The 24,417-nt window shown below is 37.1% G+C and overlaps 1 protein-coding gene across 2 annotated transcripts in view; it reads right to left on the bottom strand.

Annotated features, from left to right (window-relative positions):
- Positions 1–8,050: 8,050 nt before the first annotated feature.
- PARP8 (poly(ADP-ribose) polymerase family member 8) overlaps positions 8,051–24,417 on the bottom strand; it is a 196,797-nt gene continuing 180,430 nt past the window's right edge. For both annotated transcript variants that reach the window (XM_070476665.1, XM_070476664.1), the window contains exons 25-27: positions 23,922–23,991; positions 22,990–23,074; positions 8,051–12,626 (exon numbers count right to left, since the gene is read on the bottom strand). In XM_070476665.1, coding sequence (XP_070332766.1) covers positions 12,524–12,626; positions 22,990–23,074; positions 23,922–23,991 — 258 coding nt within the window. In that variant the 3' untranslated portion in view covers positions 8,051–12,523. The remainder of the gene's footprint in view (positions 12,627–22,989; positions 23,075–23,921; positions 23,992–24,417) is intronic.

Here is a 24,417-nt window from a genome sequence, read left to right as displayed (position 1 = left end):
GAAGCCCCATGGGTAGAATGGCAGAAATCACTGAAGGAAGTGTCTGTTTTGCCTGCAATATTTGTGCATCATATTTCTAGTTTATTCAAAAATATTTGCTGCTCACTTGCTCAGGGTGGTGGAGGATACCAAAAATAAATATAAACAGTTTTTTATTTGGAGGCAGTTCCATTCTAGTGGAAGAAATGAGGCAAGTCCGGTGCTGTTACTTGTAGCAGGGTATGATGGAACCCACAAGAAATGTTCAAGTTAATGGATGTGAAATTGTACAGAAGAAAGAGATTGCATCTGAAGAGATAGGATTTCCTCTGAGAATTTTAAGAAAGGAGAATTAAGGCCAATTGATCTGACAGTAGGAATGGGTAGAATGATTTGGAACAAAGAGAGACAGTGTAATCAAAGACGTAAATTTTGCGGTATATAAATAAAGATGGGAACTGTTTGGTTTCTTCATAGAGGGCTGATGCTGTGTGAGGATGTGCGGCCTGCAAAATATTGAGAAACCACAGGATCTTTAAGCAGGGAAGTACCCTGACAAAGATGTCTTCAAGGCCCAGTGAGAAGTTTCCTTCCATGTAACCACATCATGCAGCATCCCAGATTGTAACTACTTCTATATGCACTCTCTTAAAGACTGCAGATTGTAGACAGAAACCACTTCTTGAAGATGAAAGATGAGCATCTAGAGACCTGTCACAGAGTCTGGTACATACCACGGACTTAAAAAAAAAAAAAAGTGTTTTGAAGAGATAAATGAAAGCATTAGGGTTGACAAGTACTGTAGCAGTTCAGAGGAGTATTTTGGAAGGAAATTTGACAGTTTTTGGAGACCGATTTAATGTAATGGGGAATAAAGATGGTTTTCAACTGAGTTTGAAACTGAAGGTAGTCTTGAACAGAAGCAAGGTGGTCAGTGAGCCCTCAGAGCTGCTATTCTGATGGGAAATATGCTGGTGCCTGCTTCCAAACCCTCATCCGTAGAATTATCCAAGCTGAAATAGCATTCCCAATCCCTGTAAACAGATGTCAATCAGATAACATCATGAAACAAAATCAGTATGTTTAAGAAAATTCATGTTTGATTACACATACTTTTTAGAACTTTTGTATACTAAAAAGTGAATCATGCACTTGTGTGATGCTTTTTGAATGTCTCTATGCAGCTTAATATATTGCCTTATGTTTAATGCATGAACAATCCTTTTCACTTTCGATAAATTAAGGAAACTCCCATAAAAAGGATGGAAAGAAAGTGGTGGATCCCTTATTCATTAAATTGTTATATTATATATGACAATAATTATTAGACTATTTATGGTAGTAAACGATGACTCTACCCTGTTACTTCCCTCAAAACACCCTGATTGGGTAGCAGAAGTGGATAAGGTATGAAAGAAATGGAGAGACTGTGGTCACCTTCAGTCAAAACGGGTTGAACTCACTCCTTTTCACTTTTTTTCAATAATATTAATGAAAATTTAAATAGTATTTAATTACAAGGTTTTAAAAAATTAAACACTGAAAGCTTAAAAGGTAAAGTTTATGAAATTAAGCACATTAGCAAAACATTAACAAAGAAAGATGATAGTAGGTGGAGTATCATGTTTAGGAATGCAATTTTTATACAAAAACACCCAGAAACAGTGATCACTATAAGTCAGTTCTCCAAAACAACAAAGTACTGCAGGTCTTTGGAGTAGGGAGACATGCTTTATGGCTGGGTGATCCAGAAAGTATTCATGTATTTCAGGGTATACGAGCTTAGCCTTGAATTATGGGTAGATTTTCAATAGGCAGAAATGCAAGGAAAAAGATTCCAAATAATAAATAGCAGAAAGCTACACTGTTCTATGGCTGCTGCACATTAGAACTAGAATATTGACTATGCTGTAAGCCTACAACTATTAAGAATATGTATCCCAGAAGTTAACCAGGAAACATAAAAGAATAGAAATGTTCCCAATTACACAGCTGCAAAAATTAAGTTAGATGTCACAGAGTAATAAGAATGTGTAATAAAATTCAAGTTTGTTGCAATTTATACCATGTAGGAAAAATGCAATTCTTCTGAAAAGAACTTTACTTTCTCACTGACTCATAATTATAGATGTACTTAATTCTATCAATAATTTATTTTTATTGGTTGGTAATGAATATTAGTACTTTAGCCTAAAGCATCTCTATTCCTTGTATGCCAAGTAGTTAATGACCTGTAAATGAACTCTTAAATATGCTAAGGAAGCTCATTATTTAAGGTAATTATTTAGCAAAGCAATGATCCTTTGGTTATGCAAATCACTGACATTAAATTATAACTTTGCAGGTATACAGTTTTATGTTTCATTCTGGCCCTCAAAATGACCTTTCAATCCAAGTATTGCTTGCTCCAAAGTTAAGATGAATAATGGGAAGATGAAAATTCATAACTCAAGAGTGACAGAGAAAATGTTACCCATATCTCAAAAGTGTTAATCGCTCAGTTGTGTCCAAGTCTTTGCGACCCCATGGACTGTAGCTCATTAGGCTCCTCTGTCCATGGAATTCTCCAGGCAGGAATGCTGGAGTGGGTATCCATTTCCTTCTCCAGCAGATCTTCCCAACCCAGGAATCAAACTCGGGTCTTCTGCATTGCAGGCAGATTGTTAACCATCTGAGCCAGCAGGGAAGCCCACATCTAGGGATTCCTCCGTTTTCTGGCAGGTGATGGAGCTGGAGCCCAGGGTGATGATGATGTTAGCTTTGGTTTGTTATAGTCCCTCCGCTGGGTAGTTGTATACATTTATGAATATTATGTGCCAATTATAAGACATATTTTTGGCTTTAGTGTCACTTTATTGGAAGCCCACCTTCATCAGATGTGTGTGTGTGTGTGTCTGTGTGTGTGCCAAGTTGCTTCAGCTGTGTCTCTTTGCAACCCTATGGACTGTAGCCCGGCAGGTTCCTCTGGCTATGGCAGGAATACTGGAGTGGGTTGCCATGCCCTTCTCCAGGGCATCTTCCTGACCTGGGGACCGAACCCGAATCTCATGTCTCCTCTTTACTGCTAGCACCACCTGGGAAGCCCCACCTTCATCAGATAGACATTTATAATTTACTTTTTTTGTGTGCTTATTAAGTGACAAACACTTAACCCGGTATTGGAAACAATTTGTGTACGTATTTTTTGACCTTAACATCACGTTGCTTGAAGACCATTTTCATCAGACAGACATTTATAATTTACTTTTTTGTGTGCCTACTAAGTGCCAAAGACTTACTAGGTACTGAAAATAATCTGTGCCTGGTGGCATAGAGGAGGGGTGACCAGGAGAAAGAAGCAAACAAATCAATATACCCTTTCACTGTATGCTGAGTGAGACAACTGAGTGATGGTCAGACACTGAGAATATTTAGAAGAAACATCTGGTCCAGACTGGGAGTACAAGGGGAGGTTCTGAAAGAAGTGAAAACAGATTGAGGGCCAAGGAGTGAAAATTGGAGACAGGGGGTCAGGTTGTCTTAGGCAGGCAGAAAAAGCCTGTGACAGGAGGTGAGTAGCTTTGGGCTATCCTCTGGACTGCAAATCACTCAGGTGGTGTTCACCACCAGGGACAGTGCTGAACAATGGGCTGGAGAGGGAAGAGGGACACAGGGGCCAGAAGTTTTTATTTCTTTAAATGACAAGGGTTTTTAAACTCAGATTTGCATTTTAGGAAGATCACATTCGCTTTAGCATAATGTAAGGGTGTCAAGGCAGTTGTGATAGTAACAGATAAGGTTCTCCTGAATAGCACAGGCAACTATATTAATGGTACAGAATGTAGTAAGCATGTGTGTCTGTGTGCTCAGTCATGTCTGACTCTTCGCAGCCTCATGGACTGTAGTCCACCAGGCTCCTCTGTCCATAGAATTATCCAGGCAAGAAAATTGGCATGGGTTGCCATTCCCTTCTCCAGAGGATCTTCTCCACCCGGAGATCAAACCCGCATATCCTGTGTCTCCTGCACTGGCAGGTGGGTTCTTTACCACTGTGCCACCTGGGAAGCCTACTATACTCAATATCATGTAATAAACTGTAATGGAAAAAATATGAAAAAGAATATATATATATATGTGTGTGTGTAATTGGATAACTTTGATGTATAGCAGAAATTAACACATTATAAATCAACTATACTTCAATAAAATTTAAACATTACAGTATACTAACACATATATATGGAATTTAGAAAGATGGTAATGATAACCCTATATGCAAAACAGAAAAAGAGACTCAGATGTATAGAACAGACTTGTGGACTCTGGGAGAAGGCGAGGGTGGGATGATTCAAGAGAACAGCATCGAAACATGTATATTATTTAGGGTGAAACAGATCACCAGCCCAGGTTGGGTGCATGAGACAAGTGCTCAGGCCTGGTGCATTGGGAAGACCCAGAGGGATTGGGTGGAGAGGGAGGTGGGAGGGGGGACCGGGATGGGGAATACATGTAAATTCATGGCTAATTCATTTCAATGTATGACAAAAACCACTGCAATGATGTAAAGTAATTAGCCTCCAACTAATAAAAATAAATGGAAAAAATAAAAATAAAAAAATAAAATTTAAGCACATGTATCTAATAGCCTATTTAGTAGGGACCAAATGTAGGAGAGTCTGTTGTGAACTGAGTTAACCCTTAGTTAATTCCTGCATCTGGGCATGTGAGGCTTGAGGCAGTGTCTCTTTACTAACATACATGTCTAACACTCAGAATATTAACAGTCATAGGCTGTGCTCATATTTGCTAGCTCAATGTCTATTCCAGGGAGAGGGTTTCAGATTCAATCAAGGAGAATCACAGGAAGATACTGACATAACTCACATAAAAGTTAACAAGAGAAGCCATAGAAGAGACCAAGAAAATTGAACGCACTCAAGACAATCACAAAGGGGAATTAAAATGATCTGGCTGTTGATTGGTGGGGACTGATTGACAGGAGGGAATAGTGGACAACTTGCCTCCTGGTTTGAGTCAACAGGTGGATGGTGTTGACTGGTTTTTGGAGAGTACAAGAGGAGAGAATGGTGAGGGGTGGGGATACTGGTTAGAGTTTATCTGAGGTATCCTAGGAGCACCAAGGAAGAGGTGTTTGTCTGGCAGTATTTGATCTTATGAATTTGAACTCAGGGAAGAGGCAGGAACAAGAGCTGTTTAGAAGTCATCAGACAACAAGTGGGAACTGGAGCCATTCATGGCGGACAGTGTCTCCCAAGCAGAGTGTGAAGAGTAAGAGGCCACCGTCCTGAGTGATGAGTCTTCAGTGTTGCCCCTGCTACAATGCCCACACACACACACACACACACACACACACACACACAACTAGACAATTTGATGGACTTGCACTTAGTGGCTGAGTTGTGTACAACTCTTTGCGACCCCATGAACTGTAGCCTACCAGGCTCCTCTGTCTGTGAGGCAATAATACTGCAGTAGGTTGCCATTTCCTGGGAAATGATAAGTCACATCATAACAGAGAAAACTTAACCAAGCTCCTGCCACCTTTCTCTTACAGATCTGTGTTTAGCAAGCCTGCTTTGACAGGAGGAGGTGAAGTGTGTTTGTAAACATGTCCCTTTATGGCTGAGAACATCCCTCCCCTACACTTCCCCTTCACTTGGCTAAATGTGTGTTTTCAGGCTTCTTTGTGGAGAGAACATTGAGAGGCCATTGTCTTCAGATGGTCCTCTCTTTCCTGAACACTAAAAAGACTAGGAGAATTTTAATTGGTCTCCAGTACAAAGTTGAGGGGAAAATTGTCCTCAATTTATATCGTGATCTCTAACATAGACATTTAGCTGCTTGCTTCCTAATTTATTGCTTTTTCCTAAATCCTCTTCATTTCTTCTACCCATTCTTTTTCTCACTTCCTTATCTACAAGCTTTTGTACCTGTCAGGATTACTAAAACTGACTTTCAATGTTTCTTGCTTTCTGTCTCCTCTGAAATCCTTCTGAATACCGCTGCCAGCATGCTTCCAAATCTCCGCTTTCATGAGGTCACCCATCCAAGGGCTGACAGCGATTTTTCCATGGCGGTCAAGTGCAGGTTTCTTTCCTTCCAGATTCTCCAGAATAAAACCACACCACCCAGCCTGTGCTATTGTATTGAACAACTCCTTGACAGAACTCTTCAAAGCAACCAGACTTAAGTCTTTATTAACTCTTCCTGGGAGTCTGCTGTTATTCTTACACTTGCTATCCATTTTGCCAAGTGAGGATCTCAATAGTAATGAACATAATTTATTAGGAGGAGGACAAAGATGAGATTAAGAAACACTTACCCTAGGTTTGGAGTTTAGGGATCCCTTTGGCAAGGTGTTTAAGTTCTCATCTACACAAGATAAACATATCTGCTAACACATTCTACAGTTATGTTGATGAGAAAATGAGATAAGTGCTTTCTAAACTATCAAGATCTACATAAAGCAAATCTTATCTAACTAAAAATTACTCTTATCTGAAACTCCAGAATACATGATTTTAAAACTATGTATATATATTTGGTATCTTTGAAAATTTCAGGCTTTTTAGATACAAGTTACAAATGACTACTATTTGAAATAATTTTAAAAAGGGACCTGGAAGTTGGGAACAGAGATAGAGGCCAACTATTCAGCGAATTCTCAACACTGGCTTTCAAAAAAAGTGGCCTGTATAACTTTTACTTAGTTAACTTGGAATGCAGAACAACACTCTTGCCAGCTACATTCCTATGAGGAGAAATGTCATTCTCTGTTAGAGGGAATGACAGCTTCAGCAGTCAGTAAGACTGAGCCATGAAGTCAAAAAGATAATCATTAAAAATTTGGTTGAGCAATCCAAAACTAAACACAGTTAAGTGCTTTTTAATATATGTATTATCTACAACAAAGCAAAAGCAGATATACAAGCAAATCATTGTAACTTTGTTGTGGAAAGATTATGAAAAAGTGGTGAATAAGTAAATGGAAATTAGTAGTATACTACTCATCAACACTAATTTAAGGATTAAGTGTCCTATTAACAAAGGATTAATGGATAAAAATGCCATTTGGATTGCAGTTTTTATTTCAACAAATATAAAAGTATTCAGGAGCTTGTGTAGCTTCACTTAAGTCTTTCATCTGGAAGCCTTTGTTCTGTCTTATACCAGCTTTCCTTCTATCTTTGTTTTAAAGACTTTGTCCTCAGATAGGGGACAGACGATTAATTGTCCTAATGCCCACAGATCTCCCAAGCCATCTCCTCGGTTGTTGCCTGTACTGTTGGTCTTTCCCATTCAGCATCATTGACTTTGAATTATTTCCAGAAGTATATGTTTTCATTTTCCAAATAGATTGAAAGCTCTATGAGGTCAACACAAAATCTAATACTCTCTATTCCTTATACTGACCATCAAGATACATACCCAAACTCTTAACAAATATTTCTAGAGTTACTGAAATCAAACCTAGAAAACAGAAATCTGTTATCTGTCATTTCACAGCTATAAAGGTAACATAAGTAAAATATTTATTATGAAAATATAAACTTAGCTCTTCACAAATATTTACTACTAAAGTGTTTAGAGAACAGTATTTATTTATGGACTAATATCTTATTCAGTTAATGAAATGCATTTTATAAAAAGCGGTGCTTTAACAATCCATTTCCAATTAGTAATCAAGTCAGAATGCTTAGAGAAGTTGGGACAGTTCATTTGAGATGCTCCAGTTGATACCATGCCAGTGGGTTTATAAACAGAGCATATATAAATATAAAATGTACAAAAATATTTTGTTTGAATTCTGTATTTCTTGATGGAACTTGAAATTAAAATGGTATTCACATGACCAAATAAATCTACCGCAACTATTAATAGTTGGGGGAATATTGGCAAGAAGAGTGTTTCTTTTATGTGCTCTTATTTTTAAAGTATTTTTAAGTAAAAAGGGCAGCATCATTTTTAGAGTTTGTTAACTTCAAATATCTAGTCCCCAGAAGCAAGATTCATCATGAGGAATATCTAAGGCCTAACCGAGTTTTCAAAATAGTGCCCACATATACCATACTTGTTGAACAAATTCAGATTTATTGAAAGTAAACATTTACATTGGCTACAATGTTAGAACTATTACAAAGCTGGATAAAAGAGGCTTAAGTAGCAATAGAAAGCAAGTGCAGTAAAAAGTGAATAGAGAAAATATTTGGCCTTAGTGATCTTTTGGCAGTATTTACATTATGTACATATTGTTAAATATTTATAGTAACTCTAAGGCACCAAAGGCTAAATAGCAGGTTGCAATACTATTTTGTGCACAAAAGTCAATAAATTTATTGTAAAGAAGGCTGTAGAGTTAAAGAAACATAGACATGTCTTAATGTTTACATAAAGGAGTGGCTGTATTTTTTAAAATCTCAAATGATACATTAAATATTGGGCAATTGAAGAAATTATTTTCAGGACATTAAATTATGCTGACTATGTAAATAAGCACTATTTTTTACTGACTTGCTGGTAAATGTGTAATGCAATCTATTCTTCAACACAGCTTTTTCACACTCATGGATATGTTTTGTCTAAAAACTATTTGAAATTCCTTTGAACTACAAAAACTTATCCTAATATATCAGAGTGTATACAAAATTCCCAAGAAAAATTTACTGGGTAGTAATATACATCAAATTTATAATCTGACAAAAATTTAGTAGGCATTCAATGCTAGAATACTTGAATATTCAGTCTGCCATTCTGGTATAGCAGTTGGGTATTTTAATCCTTTAACTGTTAAGAGTGGGCAATTTTTTGCAGCTTCAGGTGAATGGACATAAAATTGACCATGTAGAAAACCAGTCTTAAAGGGAACTAATTATCTTTAAATTTTGCAGATTGAAACCCCTTCACATAACTCTTTGGGTGATAACTATGTTATTCATCACTGGTGACTGAAATATCCATATTACCCTACTGTCAAGAGGTAATTGACAACAAAGATCCAGCATGGTCTTGACTGTTTAATTATTTGATCACGTCTATTTGTAAAATTTTATTTGATCCTCATACTGGAAACCCAATTTATTTTAACAGACATTCTATCATTCGTCTTGAGGTAGTATTATAATGAAGAATTCAGCAGGACAATAGAATATCATAATATTCTTAAAATGTGCTTCAAGTGCCACCATGAAATCCATATATTTAGATGGCAGACAGTCCAAGGTTGAATGTCCCTTCATTACATACTAAATCACTATCTGATGAAGTTATTCAAACTTTAACAAGGATGATGAAGTCTTCCTTAGAAATTTCTAAAACCCCATGCCCTAAGGCAAATTAAGGTATTACAGTATAAAGTACTGCTAAAATTCTTTCAGTGATAATAAAGATTCACAGACTTACATATTAAAAGTTTCCTTTCTTTTAGCTAAGGGGAGAATAATTGAGAGATTTATTTTCTAAACTCTTAAATTTTTCAATGAGAAATATTATAGCATTAAAATAGCTTGCCTAAGTTTCTTGTATCACATAGTATTTGAGAATGAATTTAAGGAGGTGACACTCTTACATTTCAATTTTAAATTGAAAAACCACCTTCAAATCCAATATTTGACTGAAATTTGTTGAGCAACAAAATAAAAATAATTGTAACAGAATACAATTTAAGGCATCAAAATACCTCACCATAATGTATTTTATAGCACTAGGCTATAAGTATATTATTACTGTTTTTCTCTTCTCTAATGTTTGATCTTTTTTTCTCTTTTCTTAAATACAGTGGACAATGACAGAGGACAAATTATTCATGGTGAAATGTTTACAAATCAGTAATGCAGGAAAAAAAGTAGAACTAATAAATTAAGGCTCTTCTTCCCCTACTTTAAGAATGAAAATAAATGATTGCTTTTGCTCGGTGAGTTAATATTAAGCAGTAATGGCTATATCAATAATGTAACTATTACAAAGCATCAGTGAACAGACTTCAAATGATTATAGAAGAACAACACAATATCACATGTTTGGAATCATCAAATAAGTCAAAAGATAATATCTTAAAAGAAGTGACTGAATCAAGGCATGATAATAATGCTGAAACTTCTAAATTTAAAGGACCTGCTTCGATTTTGAAAGCACGATATTCATCTACTAATGGGTATTAAAATTGGATTCTGTAGAAATAAAGATAAGCATTAGTATACTATAGTATTCCCAACATCAAAAGTCCAATTAAAAGACTGGATTTTAGAATACTGGCTTAAAAAGGCTCTGGCAATTTTTCAAAAAAAAATTAAAATCTGTCAGTCTGCCTTGCAAAAGCATTCAACTGATTATCATTAGAAGACATCATCATCAAAGATGTCTATTATCTGTAATAATTTAGTGGGCATTAAAGCTATCAATTACTTCCCTTGCTCTGTTAGCCGAATCTATTTTCATGCTTAAGTTGGTAGCAGAAGTTTGTATTATGAAGTTTTATCTTCTTTAAATAGTCTCTCTTGAGTCCTCCAAGCTCCCTTTCCAGTTGAGCTTCTAACACTACTACTACTCCTTACTGATCACTCAACAGTTAAATAAACCCTTACGGGATTGGTGGGTTTTAAATTATGCTTGGAGGTACTACAGAGAGTTTTTGGAGGTGCCTCAGTGGTCCCAGTGGCCAAACATGCAGTTTCAGGATTTCAATTTCCAAATCCTGCTATTACAGCCTTATATTTATGTCATATATATGAATGTCTCACAAAATTATTTTGAAAAAGTAATTTTGTTACTTCTGTTACTTTTTAAAACACCATAAAGGGACTTGGGAGACTATGGGAGTCACGGCAGAAAGAAGCAAGTAGTCCTCTGGTCCCATGTAAAGTCTTCAAATATCCGATCACAGAAGACTGAATAAGATACTTTATCTGTGCCCTGCCATACCAATATTATCCTTCAGTCTGGCCTTGAGTTCAGAGGCACAAGTCAAAACAGATCAATATTTTAAGTGGATCCTATCACAATGATGAATATCCCAACCACTTCAAGTCTATTTTTGCAGAAATAAGTGGCACATCAATTATTTACAATATAAGAAAACAAATGATTAAGAAATGCTTCCTAGATGGCAACCCTTAACAATGTGGATGACCTTTGTTCTCACCTTTTATACCAAAGGAAATAAGCACAGAATTTATAATATTACACTTACAAATGAGTGTACATTTAAAATTTTTTTCTTTTTAGATAGTCAGATATGAGCCTTGATTCAGGGTTTGAATAGAGTGGCAGACTTGCTAATTAAACTGCTCTCATGAATGGCCTTATTCCAAAAACATCATGCAGGAAAATAAACACTGTCAATTAAAACTTGTAATGAATAAGAACTTAGAATCCAAAGAAACAGAAATGATTTTGATGAGCACATGACTTGAAAAGAGAATGCTGAGAGCTGGTGTTACTGTTCTCTGTAAACGTATTCATATTCTTTTAATATAAAAGAAATTTCAAAGTTTGTCTTCTTTCTCAATATGAAAAACAAACTAAGCACAGGTCTTAAATGAAAAAATACAAAAAGGCTGGTGTGGTATAAATAAATGTAAAAAATATTCCATTGTAGGAAATAAAAATATATATATACTGTTTGTTTAAATTCAAGGTCTTTCTTTTAAACATATGATCATTCGAATACAGATTTAGTCCACCAGGGGTGTCTACATACCCCAGATTACAACATTATAACATTATAAAGAGTTCAACTGAAGGGAAAATTCTTTAAACAAATAGAAAATTTGTTTGCAAATATTTTCAGTGAATGAATGGTGATGAATTTGGCTCATATCTTGGTTTATGTCCAGAGAGAACATCATTTTCTTACTGAATATTATTTTCTTTCCATTGAATGAGAACAGAACTGTAGAGCTATGCCATCTTTGTTGTTAAAATACATATATGTGTACATACACACATATATGCACAATCAGACATTTTATGCATGAATCTATAGATATGTATATTACATACTTTTAGGCAAAGCGCTGCATCTAAAGACCTAATTGTTTTTATATAAGGAAAAATAACAGATTAGGAAACATCCCTCCCCAAAACATTCGAACTTTCATACTGCTAATTATATAGCACATCAGAATGTGCAAACATTATACTTATTGCAAAGTCTCTTATAGATTTAGACGCCATTATAAAATGCTTTCAATTCTCTTTTGGTACCCTAAGATGTCGGTATATAATATTAAATTTCCAATTAGAGAGTTTAATATAAAAATATCAGCACAGAACTGTTTTTTCAATCTGTTTATTGTGTGAGGAACCCAAACTTCAGTTTAAGTGCTGTTGTAATTTTATTACTAGATTCCATAACCCTACAATTGGTAAATTATATACCATTTTAGGTATTTAATGATATACTTAGAAATACTAAGAAAAAAATCAGTATTCAAAGGGTTCATTTTGTTTATAATAACAATAAATTATTTTATCATCTTCTTCAGTTCAAAATCCAGCTTTGAACCCGAGGAAGGCTTTCAAATCATGTTAATTAAATGGTGGTCCTTTAACCAGTAGCAGTTTGATTACCAATTACTCGTAGGATCTCTTTGTGAATGCCTCCTTCTTGGGTGTTAATATTTGCGTCTCCCACTTGGCCATCTTCATAGCTAAAACACAAAAACATAGAACATTCAAAACGATGAAACATTCAAAAACATTTTCAGAGCATTTAAGACAGCTTAGAAATGCTATCTGATACCTAAAGTACAGTCCAAAGGAATCAAGAGAAAGACAATTCTCAGTTATATTTAATAACACGATCACATTACTAAATGCAGAAAAGGTCACATGACTAAACACAGGATTATTTCTCATCATGCCCTGATTTGCCCCTTCATTTTAAATTTTAACCCCCCATAAAGCACTGCTTGAATGCAGGGAGCACCCCAGTGTCTTTGGCCCTACAAACATTTCCCACAGCAGTTGTTATATGAAGCCTGCTGAGAAAGAACATACTGACTTCAGTTTTATGTTCCTTGGCTTCTTGACTTCTTTGCTCCACTCCTACGTCAATTGTTTCTTTATTTTCTGATCAGTAACACTCTCAGAAAAATCACCTCGCCTTCCACCATTGCTCCTGCAGGATTCTTGCCTTTTAATTACTATTCTGTTGTAATCGGTGCTGTATTTTTTTTTCTTATCACTGGTTACTGTATTTAGTACAACTAAAACCCTATTCTTATTTATGCTGGTACTACACATAAGAAAGCAAGTCTGCTAAGTTTAGCTAAGCAACAGAAGTGAAAATACAACATTAAAAGACAGCGATTACTAAGTCCTTTAGAAAGAAATAATTACATTTTAGATGATAATTCATTTCCTCAAATAAACTTACTTGGGCAATAAGAATTTCCCAAGAATGAATTTTTAAACTTCCATGATAATATTCAGAGTAGAATAAGTAATGAATTAATTTTACTTCATAAAAATGACTTCGAGACAGAAGCTTTAGAGAAGTGGTAATTACTTCAAAATAGATAACTAGGGGTGTAAGCACAGTGTCTCAGATATTGATGTGTGCACTTTTTCTCACCATACTTAAAATTCTCCTGAATTGGTACAATACAGAAAAGCGAAATAAATAACATATTACAATGAGAAGTTAGGTCTTTATATAACCAACTGCTTAAAAACCTAGTGATAACTGCATTTGTATCCAGCTTAAACTCCTAAGGGGTCTTCCTTGGTAGCTTAGATGGTAAAGAATCTGCCTTTAATGCAGGAGACCCAGGTTTGACCTCTGGGTTCGGAAGATCCCCTGAAGGAAACGGCTACGCACTCCAGTGTTCTTGCCTGGAGAATCCCCGTGGACAGAGGAGCCTGGTGGGCTACAGTCCATGGCGTTGCAAAGAGTCAGACACGACTGAGTGATTGACACTTTCTTTTTTAAACTCCTTAAGAAATGGCCCATGGTTCCCTACTTGGTTAACTCTCACTGTGCAAATACATACATACACATACGTGTACATAAGGCATTCAGTGGTGAAACGTTATTGTGAAAAAAGAATAGGGTATATGGTACAAAGCCCAGTTGTAAATGTTTTCTCATGAGCTCAAACAATTTTCAGTCATGTCCGACTCTTTATGACACTATGGATCATAGCCCACTAGGCTCCCCTGTCCATGGGATTCTCCAAGCAAGAATACTGGAGTGGGTTGCCACGCCTTCCTCCAGGGGATTTTCCTGACCCAGCGCTTGAACCTGCAACTCTTTATGTCTCCTGCATTGGCAGGTGGGTTCTTTACCAGTAGGGCAACCTGAGAAGCTCCTGTTACAAACTAGAGAATGTGTAAAGCAAAACACTTTAGAATGATCCAGATCTAATCAGGTGTTTTGTAGCAAAATGTGTAGAAATATATTTTATTGGACAAGTCAAATATGTTAGCCTTGTTTTTGGGTAAATTCTGGCCACTCACTGGATCAAAAGTAGGTTGAGCCATCCATAATTCTGAGCAAGGCTGGGGAAGCAACCTGGCTTGCAGGCTTGGCCCAAAGGAGATAATGATGTTTTTCCAAACCAACTGAGCTAGCTCCTTTAGGATACGGATTATGGAAAACTTTTAAAAGAGATTGACAAAAAGAGTATACAGCAGACACAAAGAAAACCATAGTGCTTTGAGAGAAGTGGGAAGAATGGCAGGTCCTAGAATTGTTTTGTTCTTGATGACTTTCCAGTTTCAGGTACCAGTCCACCGTGTAACTCCAGCCTAAATTTCCTCATAGGAGATTATGTCTGTCCTATCTCTATGGCACTTCGGGTATAGTCAACACACCTACTGTGTCCTCTGTGCTTTGGACACAATGTTGAGTAAAATGCTCTCATCTTAATAGATATCTCAGCCTACATCTCTCTTCTTTTCAATTTAAAGTGGATCTTGATGAAAATTTGTTTGTAATACATCATAATTTCCATTTTCTCCTTAATCCACTGCAATTATTCTTCAGGTCCAACTATTATCCTGAAAAATGCTGACAACGATTGCCCACAGCAACCAGAAAACTATATCCACTATGTCTGCAGCATAGGATACAGTTGATGGCTCTTTTCGTGAAGCTGTATCATCTCTTCCCTCCTTAGTTGGCCCTTTGAATATTAATTCTCAGTTTCCTTCACTGCACTCCCCCCCCAACCTCCCATTTCAATGCTGGTTTTATTCACAATTCACTCCTCAGTGTTCTTTCTTTTTATGATATGAAAATTCACTTTAGTCTCCCCCACTGTTGTTACTATCAGCCACGTGCTGATTCCTAAAACTGTATGTCCAATTCTTACATCTTGCCCTGACTATACATTTCCTACAGAAATCAGAGGTGGTGTATTTAAAATTGAATTTAATTTCTTAATTCAAAACTGACTGCTCTTTTCTATTCTGCCAATCTTTAAACTTGACAGTACTATCATCTATCAGGAATAACAGGAAAACCAGTTATTCTTGGTTATTCCATGTGCCCAAACCCAATAAATCATCCAGCTATCTCACTTCCAGTTTCCTACTTATTCTCACTTGCAACTTCTCTCAATCTGATGCCATCAACTTCATTAGGGCCTTCAATGGTAAACAAATCTAGTGGTAAAGAATTTGATTGGCAATGCAGGAGATGCAAGAGACTTACGTTTGATCCCTGGGTTGGGAAGATCCTCCGGGGTAGAAAATGGCAACCCACTCCAGTATTCTGGGCCTGGTAAGTTCCATGGACAGAGGAGCCCGGCGGGCTACAGTCCATGGGGCCAGGGAGTAGGACATGACTAAGTGCACACACACACACATTATTCATCTAAATGAGTGATTTTCAAGTTGCAGGTTGTATATAGTTAGCAGGGTCTGAAATTAACTTAGGTTGTGCAGGATAGCATTTTTCAATGAAATTAGAATAGAGACGGACAGTAAGTACCAATCAAAGTAAGATTGTTCTTTCCCTGGTCACAATGTCAAATACATTTCTTTTTGTAGTGAGAAACACTGATCTAGACTATTGTACTAAACATCATAACTAGTCTTTCTAGCTCTACACTTATTGCCACCATCCCTCCTGCAAGATTATTCTCTGCCCTGCTAGAGTGATGCAAATGGCCTTCGCTTCACTTGTAAGACAAAAATCCAATGTCACTGGCATTCACACTAGGGTCCTTCATAATCCAAACATAGACTTCCTCTCCAGTCATGCCCCATCACTCTCCCATCACTCTATTTTCCATTCAGATGGAAGGGTTTTCTGTACCCAAATACACATTCACTGACACTCAAAAAGCCTTTGACGTTATGGAGAGGAGGTGAGACTCACATTCTTTAAATAAACTATAATAATTTAGAGAAAGAGCATAGGGGAGAAAAGAACAGAGAGCAAGAATGAGAGACTGAGCTGAAAGTATCAAGAAAAATGCTTAATTTTCCATTGTCTGTGAAGCCCTCACGGAAGTACAACAGTTGAGGGCTGAAGGATAAAACTGATCAAAGGCATTTGGGTGTGAAACTATGAAGCATATTAAAAATAAAGGAAAATCCAACTACCATTTGAATTAGTCAACCAGCAGGGCTTAGATATTACTAGTGGCATTAGAGCATTTACTATAATATAGCATATAGACAATTTTGCAGTTATTAGTATTGTAGACAAACACTAAGTTGTTAATATAACACGGACATTTACTTACGTCTAGAAAGCAACAAAATTTTAAAAAGAAATAGAGCAAGAGTGATATCAACAGGGAAGTGATACACTTGAGTGGGGGTTTCTGAAGAAGGAAATATGAAATTATCTGCGAGAAGACAAAAATTACTTATGCTATTAGTAGTATAAAAAGTGTGAAAGTGTTGGTCGCTCAAGTGTGGGCAACTCTTGGCGACTCCGTGGACCATAGCCAGCCAGGTTCCTCTGTCCATGGGATTTTCCAGGCAAGAATACCGGAATGGGTTGCCATTTCCTTCTCCAGGTGATCTTCCTGACCCAGAGATCAAACCTGGGTCTCTCGCTGCATTGGCAGGATTCTTTACCACTAGCGCCACCTGGGAAGCCCATAGTAGCTTTGGGACAGTTTTAAGATTGGTACACATACATGTGTTTCCTGATTTCCTAAATCTGGAATCCAGAAATGGTAGTACTGCTTTTCATTAGCTGCAGAGAGGAGAAATTCACTGTGAACTGAATGACATTCAGCACGTCTTCAAAGTTCCTGTAAGAAATCTGATGCTCTAGGTGCACTGTCTACTTTACAGCCCATGTAGAAATCTCTTGATTAAGTTAGAACATTCAGTCTTCTGTCATTGCTTTCATTCCATATGTATTAAGTGTTCCTGCACAAGACATGAGATGCCCAAACATAGAATTTGCATTTTACTAGGGGAGATAATAGAGTCATACGATTAACCTGAGGACAAGGCAACCTGGGCGAACAAAGAAAGGGCAAGCAGAACTCACAGTAAAGACAGATATCCTGTCTGACTGGGACGCCGGAAAAGGCCCCATGGAAAAGACCATATAGTTAAGCCTGGAAAGATTGACTAAAGGCTGAACTGGTGAGAAGGCCAAGCACTGGTACTGACTGAGCAAAGGCACAGTAAATGGGAAAAACAATTCCAAGTGTTTTCAAGGAATGGCTTGGAAAATAATTTTATTCAATGAGTGGTTTATATGGATAATTGAAGTCAAGTCAGATGGGTACCATGTTGCAGAATGCCATTAAAAAAAAAATAACTATTAGCCTTCATGAGCAAGGAATAATCAAACTCTCCTTTTGGAAAAATAATGTGGTATAAATAGTATGATCGTATTAACCGTTGTTACCTCTAAGGGGGGAATATGATGGGTGACTGTCTCTTTTTCAACTTGTTTTTGATTTCACTTTCTGTACACTGAATAGGTGCCACTAGTGTAATAATGGCAATGCTTTTTAACATCTGGCAGTATAAAAAACAGGTTAGGAGCAATTAAGAAAGCAGAAGCATGGAAAATAACTAGGAATCTTCTGCTGTACTGCAAGGAGGTTATGATACGCATGAAAACAAATGTCTTTACAGAAGAAAACTATGAAAAGATGTACTTGGGAACTGATGACTAGCAAGCAAGGAAAAACAACTGAAAGCTACATCTCAGGTTCCAAGTCTCCTTGATGTATGAAGTGATTGCAGAGATGGAGGAAGTTGTGAAAGCAGCTAGGGGATTTAGCAATAATAGGCTCCACTTTGTACATATGATTTTAAGGTATTAGTCGACTTTGGAGGGGAGGGAAATATTCAGCAAGCAGTTATAAAATTGGCATTTCATTCATTCCTACTTATCTGCCAAGCACTATGCTAGTGAGCTATGTAGTCCCCAATCTCAAGAGGCATACAGGGGAGTAATGAAGGAGACAATACATAAAAAAGAACAATCCGATCATAGAAACACATCCAGGGTATTATACAGTAACAAGGACCAGCACAAGGCATGAAGAGAAGTTTCTGGGAGGAGAGAAGATATACACTAAGATTTAAAAGAGGAGTGGGAATTAGACAGGCAACATTGAAGAGATAGGCAATAGGGAAAAGAATGAAAGAGAGGATCCAAGTGTAATGAAGAAAGGAAAGAAGAAGAGCATGGAGTGCGGAAATCCCAGCATACAGGTCAGGTTGCACAGCGTAACATCCCAGGTGTGAAACAGCGGCCAGTGGAAAATGATGGGCCAGGCAGCCGGGCATCTCTCCCTCTTTCAACACAGTGGTGTTGAAGAAAAGAACAAAGCATCGAGGAGTCAGTTGGTTCCCTTTGTAAAGGAGACTGGATTTCATCTTATAAGCAGTAAGCAGCTATCAAAGACTTTTAAGTAGAGGAGTGATGTGGCAATTTCAATCTTGGAAAGAGATCTGGGTTAGAGACAGAGAAATTGGATTTATTACAGACTGGGGATGAAGCAAAGCACTCAGATCATATCAGTTTGATGTCACACAGCTTATGTCACTGAGCCATGACTGAATGTCCTGTCATCTAACTTCATAAATAAGCTGTCTCCTTGCTATGTTCCCATTCAAACACTGTGTATTTTTTTTGCAAAATCATGGTGCAATGTATCGCTTATTTCTCAAAATAGCCATTCTACAGTTCTTATTTCATAAGCTTCTCTTATAGCTATCTTTTTAAGATATATTTCAAACTCTGACCTAAAATAAATACCATACATATTCCAAAACATTTTCCTTTTTGTGCACCCCCCCTCCCTTTTTGTTCATTAAAAATTTACTGAAAAGCAGCTGTGTATCATATACCATGCAAGCTGATTCAGGGCATTCAGGGCAGTTAATAAAAAACAAAAACAAACAACAATAGGAGTTCTGCCCTTTAAGGGTTAACACATGGCCTCATGAGTCAGACACAATGAATAAACTGAATTTAAATGGAAGCTCTGTACTGAGCTGTAGGAATACCAGGAAGAGAGGTTGATTTTTATTAGGAGCTTCATGGAAGAGGTGGTATTTGAGCTAGACCTTAAAAAGTAGATGTAGATAGGAATTTCTAAAATTTAGCACAGATAGCTGCTTCACTCCAGCACCTGAAAATACCCATCTCTTTTCTGCAGATGGTCTATTTTATTTGGTTCCTACTGCTCTTAAATTTCTGCACATCTTGAAATGTTTTGAAAATATATACCTTGTATCAATATGACAAGGAAAATGCAGTAACAGTTCATTTACAAATCTTCCTGCTCTAAATCAAAGAACCATGGAACCATTAAACATGTAGGTTGTAACATCAGACAGAAAGATACAAAAGCCCAGCAGTTCCTAAAGTGCCCTGGGTCCCCAGGAGCTGAGGGAGAAGATACATTCCCATCTCTACAAGTTTTCTCTATGGCAGTGATATGGGGGGTAGTGGAGCATGGGGTGCCCGTGGCTCTAGATGCACACAATCAATTACCTTCTCTTGGATTTTATTATTTATTCCCATTTACAGAAAATATCAATAGGAAGTTTTCCTCTCCAACTTTTAAAATCCCCATTTACTGTGAAATAAACATTTTTGTTGTATATGACTAGAGCATGATGTGGTTTTCACATCCCCTGTTTAAGCCCAACTTCTGAACAGCTGCCTGGTTTCTACATATTAATGTCTTTGTGCACATGAGTCTCAAGATCAATAACGAAATCAAGCTTTAGCTTGATCAATTCCTAGACACTCAAAACTGGCGGGAATCTGTTCTTAAAATCTGAATTACTACATTTTGCCTAAAGCATATATATTTTTGGTTAAGTTTATTCATTTTTGGAACTTTCCAACAATTTTTTTTCAAACCTCTTATTCTTTTGTTTTCCCTATCTAATATTGTCCTTTAAATTGTACTTTAAATTTTTTCTGATGCCCTAATCCCTAAAATTTCCTCTGTTTTCCCTTCATTCTCTGCTATTGTTTACCTCTTGGGAAGAATGTGATTAGGATATCACACAGCTGTTTCATTCTCTCCTTCATTCTGGAAATCAGATTAGCATGGAATTTATTATAATTCACTACTTTATATCCTAGTCATCAGGAAAAGCTCCTAACTAGAAATCGCACAATGTGTAAAATAAATAAATAAAATAAGAACAGAAATTGAGTTTCTGTCTGATTATGGAATATTTATGAAAACTCATTTTTTCTCCTCAATTTATTTTTTTCCTAGATGCTACCACTCACTAGGGAGGCAGATCACTAGTAGAAGTCTGTGATTATATCTTTTATAAAGAAAGAAACTGATGGTTGTAATTAGAATGTACATTCATTAGTGAATGGATTTTCCTTTTGATGTGTTTCGAATCTTATCAATTTTCCTTAATTAGTCCCTTCTCTCCTGAGGGATGAAGGATGAAATCTCATTTCTGTTTATAAAGAAATGAAAATCATTACCTTAATAGAATTTTCCCCCTCTGTATTATTTGGAAAATATCTGAGGATACTGAACATATTTTCTTCTCTTGTCTTCAGATGGTCTTGCCTCATTTTTTCTTATGAAATACAGAAATCCTTCTCTCCAGTCACTATCCACACATGTGCCCTACTGATTTAGTTTAGGTATAATTTGTGTAAAACTGCAAAGAAATAACACTACTTCTGAGCACTTCCATATCTAAAGTTGTTTATTTAGCTCAACAAATTTGAATTTTAGCATAACACTAAATGGGGCTCCCCAGGTGGCGCTAGTAGTAAAAAACCTGTCTGACAATACAGGAGACACAGTTCAGTCTCTGGGTGGAGAAGATCTCCTGGAGAAGGGAATGGCAACCCGCTCCAGTATTCTTGCCTGGAGAATCATGGGCAGAGGAGCCTGGTGGGCTACAATCAGTGGGATGGCAATGAGTTGGACACGAGTGAAGCAACTTAGCACATATAACCCTAAAAGGAACTGATTAATTAGTGACAGGCTAAGAAAAAGACTCTGGAGTTACCATACCATCAAAATTTCCAGCTCACACTAACTGAAAAAGTTTGGGATTGGAGGCATCTTTTAGGAAATCAATCTTCTAACAATGAATAAGAAACAAAATGAGCAAGAAAGAAGAAAGGAAAAAAAAATATTCAGTGACTGTCTTTCACAAGAGACCTGTGCTGTGCTACAACTTCATCTGAATTATAACCTTAAAAAGCAGATGCTTTCCTGGGAGCCTCCAGAGCCATGGAACACCCTTCTCTACCTTGCCTTTTGCCCAAGGAGGCTGACCTGTATGGACTTGATCAATAATTTCCGGTAGAGTTTGGCCCATGGGGTGTCCCAGCAGGGCGCTGGCAGGAGGGCAGCCATCAAGGTTTTGCTTGGCTCTGCCCCACAAGGGCCTCCTGCACTGCCTACGTCCCTGAATGGATGGCCATGACTCCTTTCATGGAGTCATGATGAACTAGAAATGACTCTCCTACCAGGTCCTCCTAACTGCTTTCTCTTCTTGTCTTTAGAGACTGGAGGATGTACAATAGCTCTGGTGCTATTAGATCCAGATTATTGTCCTAGACCTATGATTTCCCAATAACCACACTTTTGTAAGTAACCTAATGTGTATATCTACCTAGATACATACAAGATCTGTATGTATGTATATGTACACTTACATACACATGTATACATACATATGGGCCTTCCCTGGAGGCTTAATGCTAAAGAACCCGCCTGCCAATGCAGGAGATGTGGGTTTGATCCCTGGGTTGGGAAGATCTCCTGGAGTAGGAAATGGCAACCCACTCCAGTATTCTTGTCTGGAAAATTCCATGGACAGAGAAGCCTGGCAGATGGCAGTCCATGGGGTCCCAAAAGAGTCAGACATGACTTAGTGAATAAACAACAACACAATACATACATACACAGTGGTTAAAGAGACCATGTTTTTCTTCAAATCTTCTAAGTTAATGGCTTTTAAATATCCCTGTTTTTCACAGCTTATTAAAATAAAACAAAAACATTAACTTGATGAGAAAATGCTGTGCTGTGCTAAGTTGCTCAGTCGTGTCTGGCTCTTTGCAACCTCATCTACTGTAAGCTTTCCTGGCTCCTCTGTCTATGGGGATTCTCCAGGCAAGAATACTAGGGTGGGTTGCCATGACCCCCTCCAGGGGATCTTTGCAACTCAGAGATCGAATCTAGGTCTCCTGCATTGCAGGTGGATTCCTTACTGTCTGAGCCTCTAGGGAAGCCCTGATGAGAAAGTGAAAGAAGGTGACGTCGCTCAGTGGTGTCCGACTCTTTGCTACCCCATGGACTGTAGCCTACCAGGCTCCTCGGTCCATGGGATTTTCCAGGCAAGAGTACTGGAGTGGGTTGCCATTTCCTTCTCCAGTGAATCTTCCCGCCCTAGGGATTGAACCCCGGTCTTCCGCATTGTAGGCAGACGTTTTACTGTGTGAGCTAACCAGGGAAGTCCGTGAGACAATATCTATTATATTTTGGCAGCTTAAGTGACCAAACAATAATGTAGTCACTATTACCTCATTTATGGAGGAGACAGTAATGTAGGATTTTAAGCCTTCACACTTACACAAAAAAGAATCGTGTGCAGACATGATCAGTATTCGGGACGACCCATATCTCCCCATGTTTGTGCAGGTCAGGTGAGGTGATCACTGTAAAGGGAAGATAAAATGAAAGAATATTTTATTCTAAATTACTATCTCCCTTTTCTTAGAAGTCCAAAAGCAAAAATGCATGTACAAATTAACATATGAAAAACATTTCATCTTATTAAACTATCAAAAAATGTAAATAAGAACAATGAAATGCCAAGTAGCAATTTTATGTTTGGAACACACTTAGCATAATAGGAAGGAAATCACTTTGTACTCATGATGGCAAACAGGTCCTAGCTTGGGAACTAGGTAGAAGGCCACCTTACATCCTCTACAACTATCAAATGTTGAAAAACCTAAAAGACAGTTAACAGTGGTTACCAAAACTCCCACAGAAGAAGAAAAAATGAACTTTTAGCCAAAGTCAGATTTTAAAGCAAGAACAAAGGAAAGTATATGATATTGTAAATCACCTATCAATTTTCTATCCCAAGTTCAGAAAAGAAGAATAAGTTCAGTGTAGGAACAAGAAAGACCTCCTGGGTTATCTACTCAGGGCTCAGTTCATCTTTCAGAGTTTTCATGGTATTATACATTCAGAAGCCAACATAAAGAGGAAGGGGTATAGATGAACAATAGAGAGGAACAATACTTGATCAAAAAGAGATAATTACTCTTCTGAGATAGCTGCCAAGAATAAAATATAGCACGGTTTGAAACCTTGCCAGTTCTGCTCTTTGTTTTAACCTTTATGATCTCTGCTGTATTTTCCATCTATGCTCTTCGTCATAAGAAACAAAGCTTTCACTAGTCCATTATGAGCATTTTGTAAACACACTTAAATTCTTAAATACTGTTAAGATTGAGAATAAACGCTATGAGGATTATAAAACTTTCAACTTACCTTCACATAAGGCTATGCATTTTAAGTTACGGCTTTGTAGGAACTGGGATTGTTGTCCTTTCTTCTGTGACTAAATTCCAAAAGAATTTAAAAATTAGAGTAAAAATGGAACAGTCACTCAAGTGAAAAGAATCATCATTAAAAAGTAATCATCACTAAGATAGCTCCAGAGTTTTAAAAAATGGCCTTCTCAACTAGTAGTAATATCCTTGAGTTCTCTGTTAATGTCAATCTATATTTGTTACATCACTTAATTTCTGTACATAATCATAATTACATCACTTTCAAAATAAGTGACCTGAAAATACTTAAAGTTCAGTAGCCCCACAATATAGAATCAGAACTCAAATTTAGTTTTACTGGAAGTCTAGCATCTCTATTTAGAGAGAAACAAAGCTGCATTATCTTTTCAAACATTACAATCAATTTTTCTAGATCACCTAACTATTCAAAATCAACCCATTTTTATAACACATTAAGCCACAGAGGTTTCAGA

Source organism: Odocoileus virginianus, chromosome 14 (assembly GCF_023699985.2).
Source record: "Odocoileus virginianus isolate 20LAN1187 ecotype Illinois chromosome 14, Ovbor_1.2, whole genome shotgun sequence".
In the NCBI taxonomy this organism is placed as follows: Eukaryota; Metazoa; Chordata; class Mammalia; order Artiodactyla; family Cervidae; genus Odocoileus; species Odocoileus virginianus.
The sequence above is the reverse complement of the archived record's forward strand: the minus strand, read 5'-3'. Positions and strand labels throughout refer to the sequence as shown.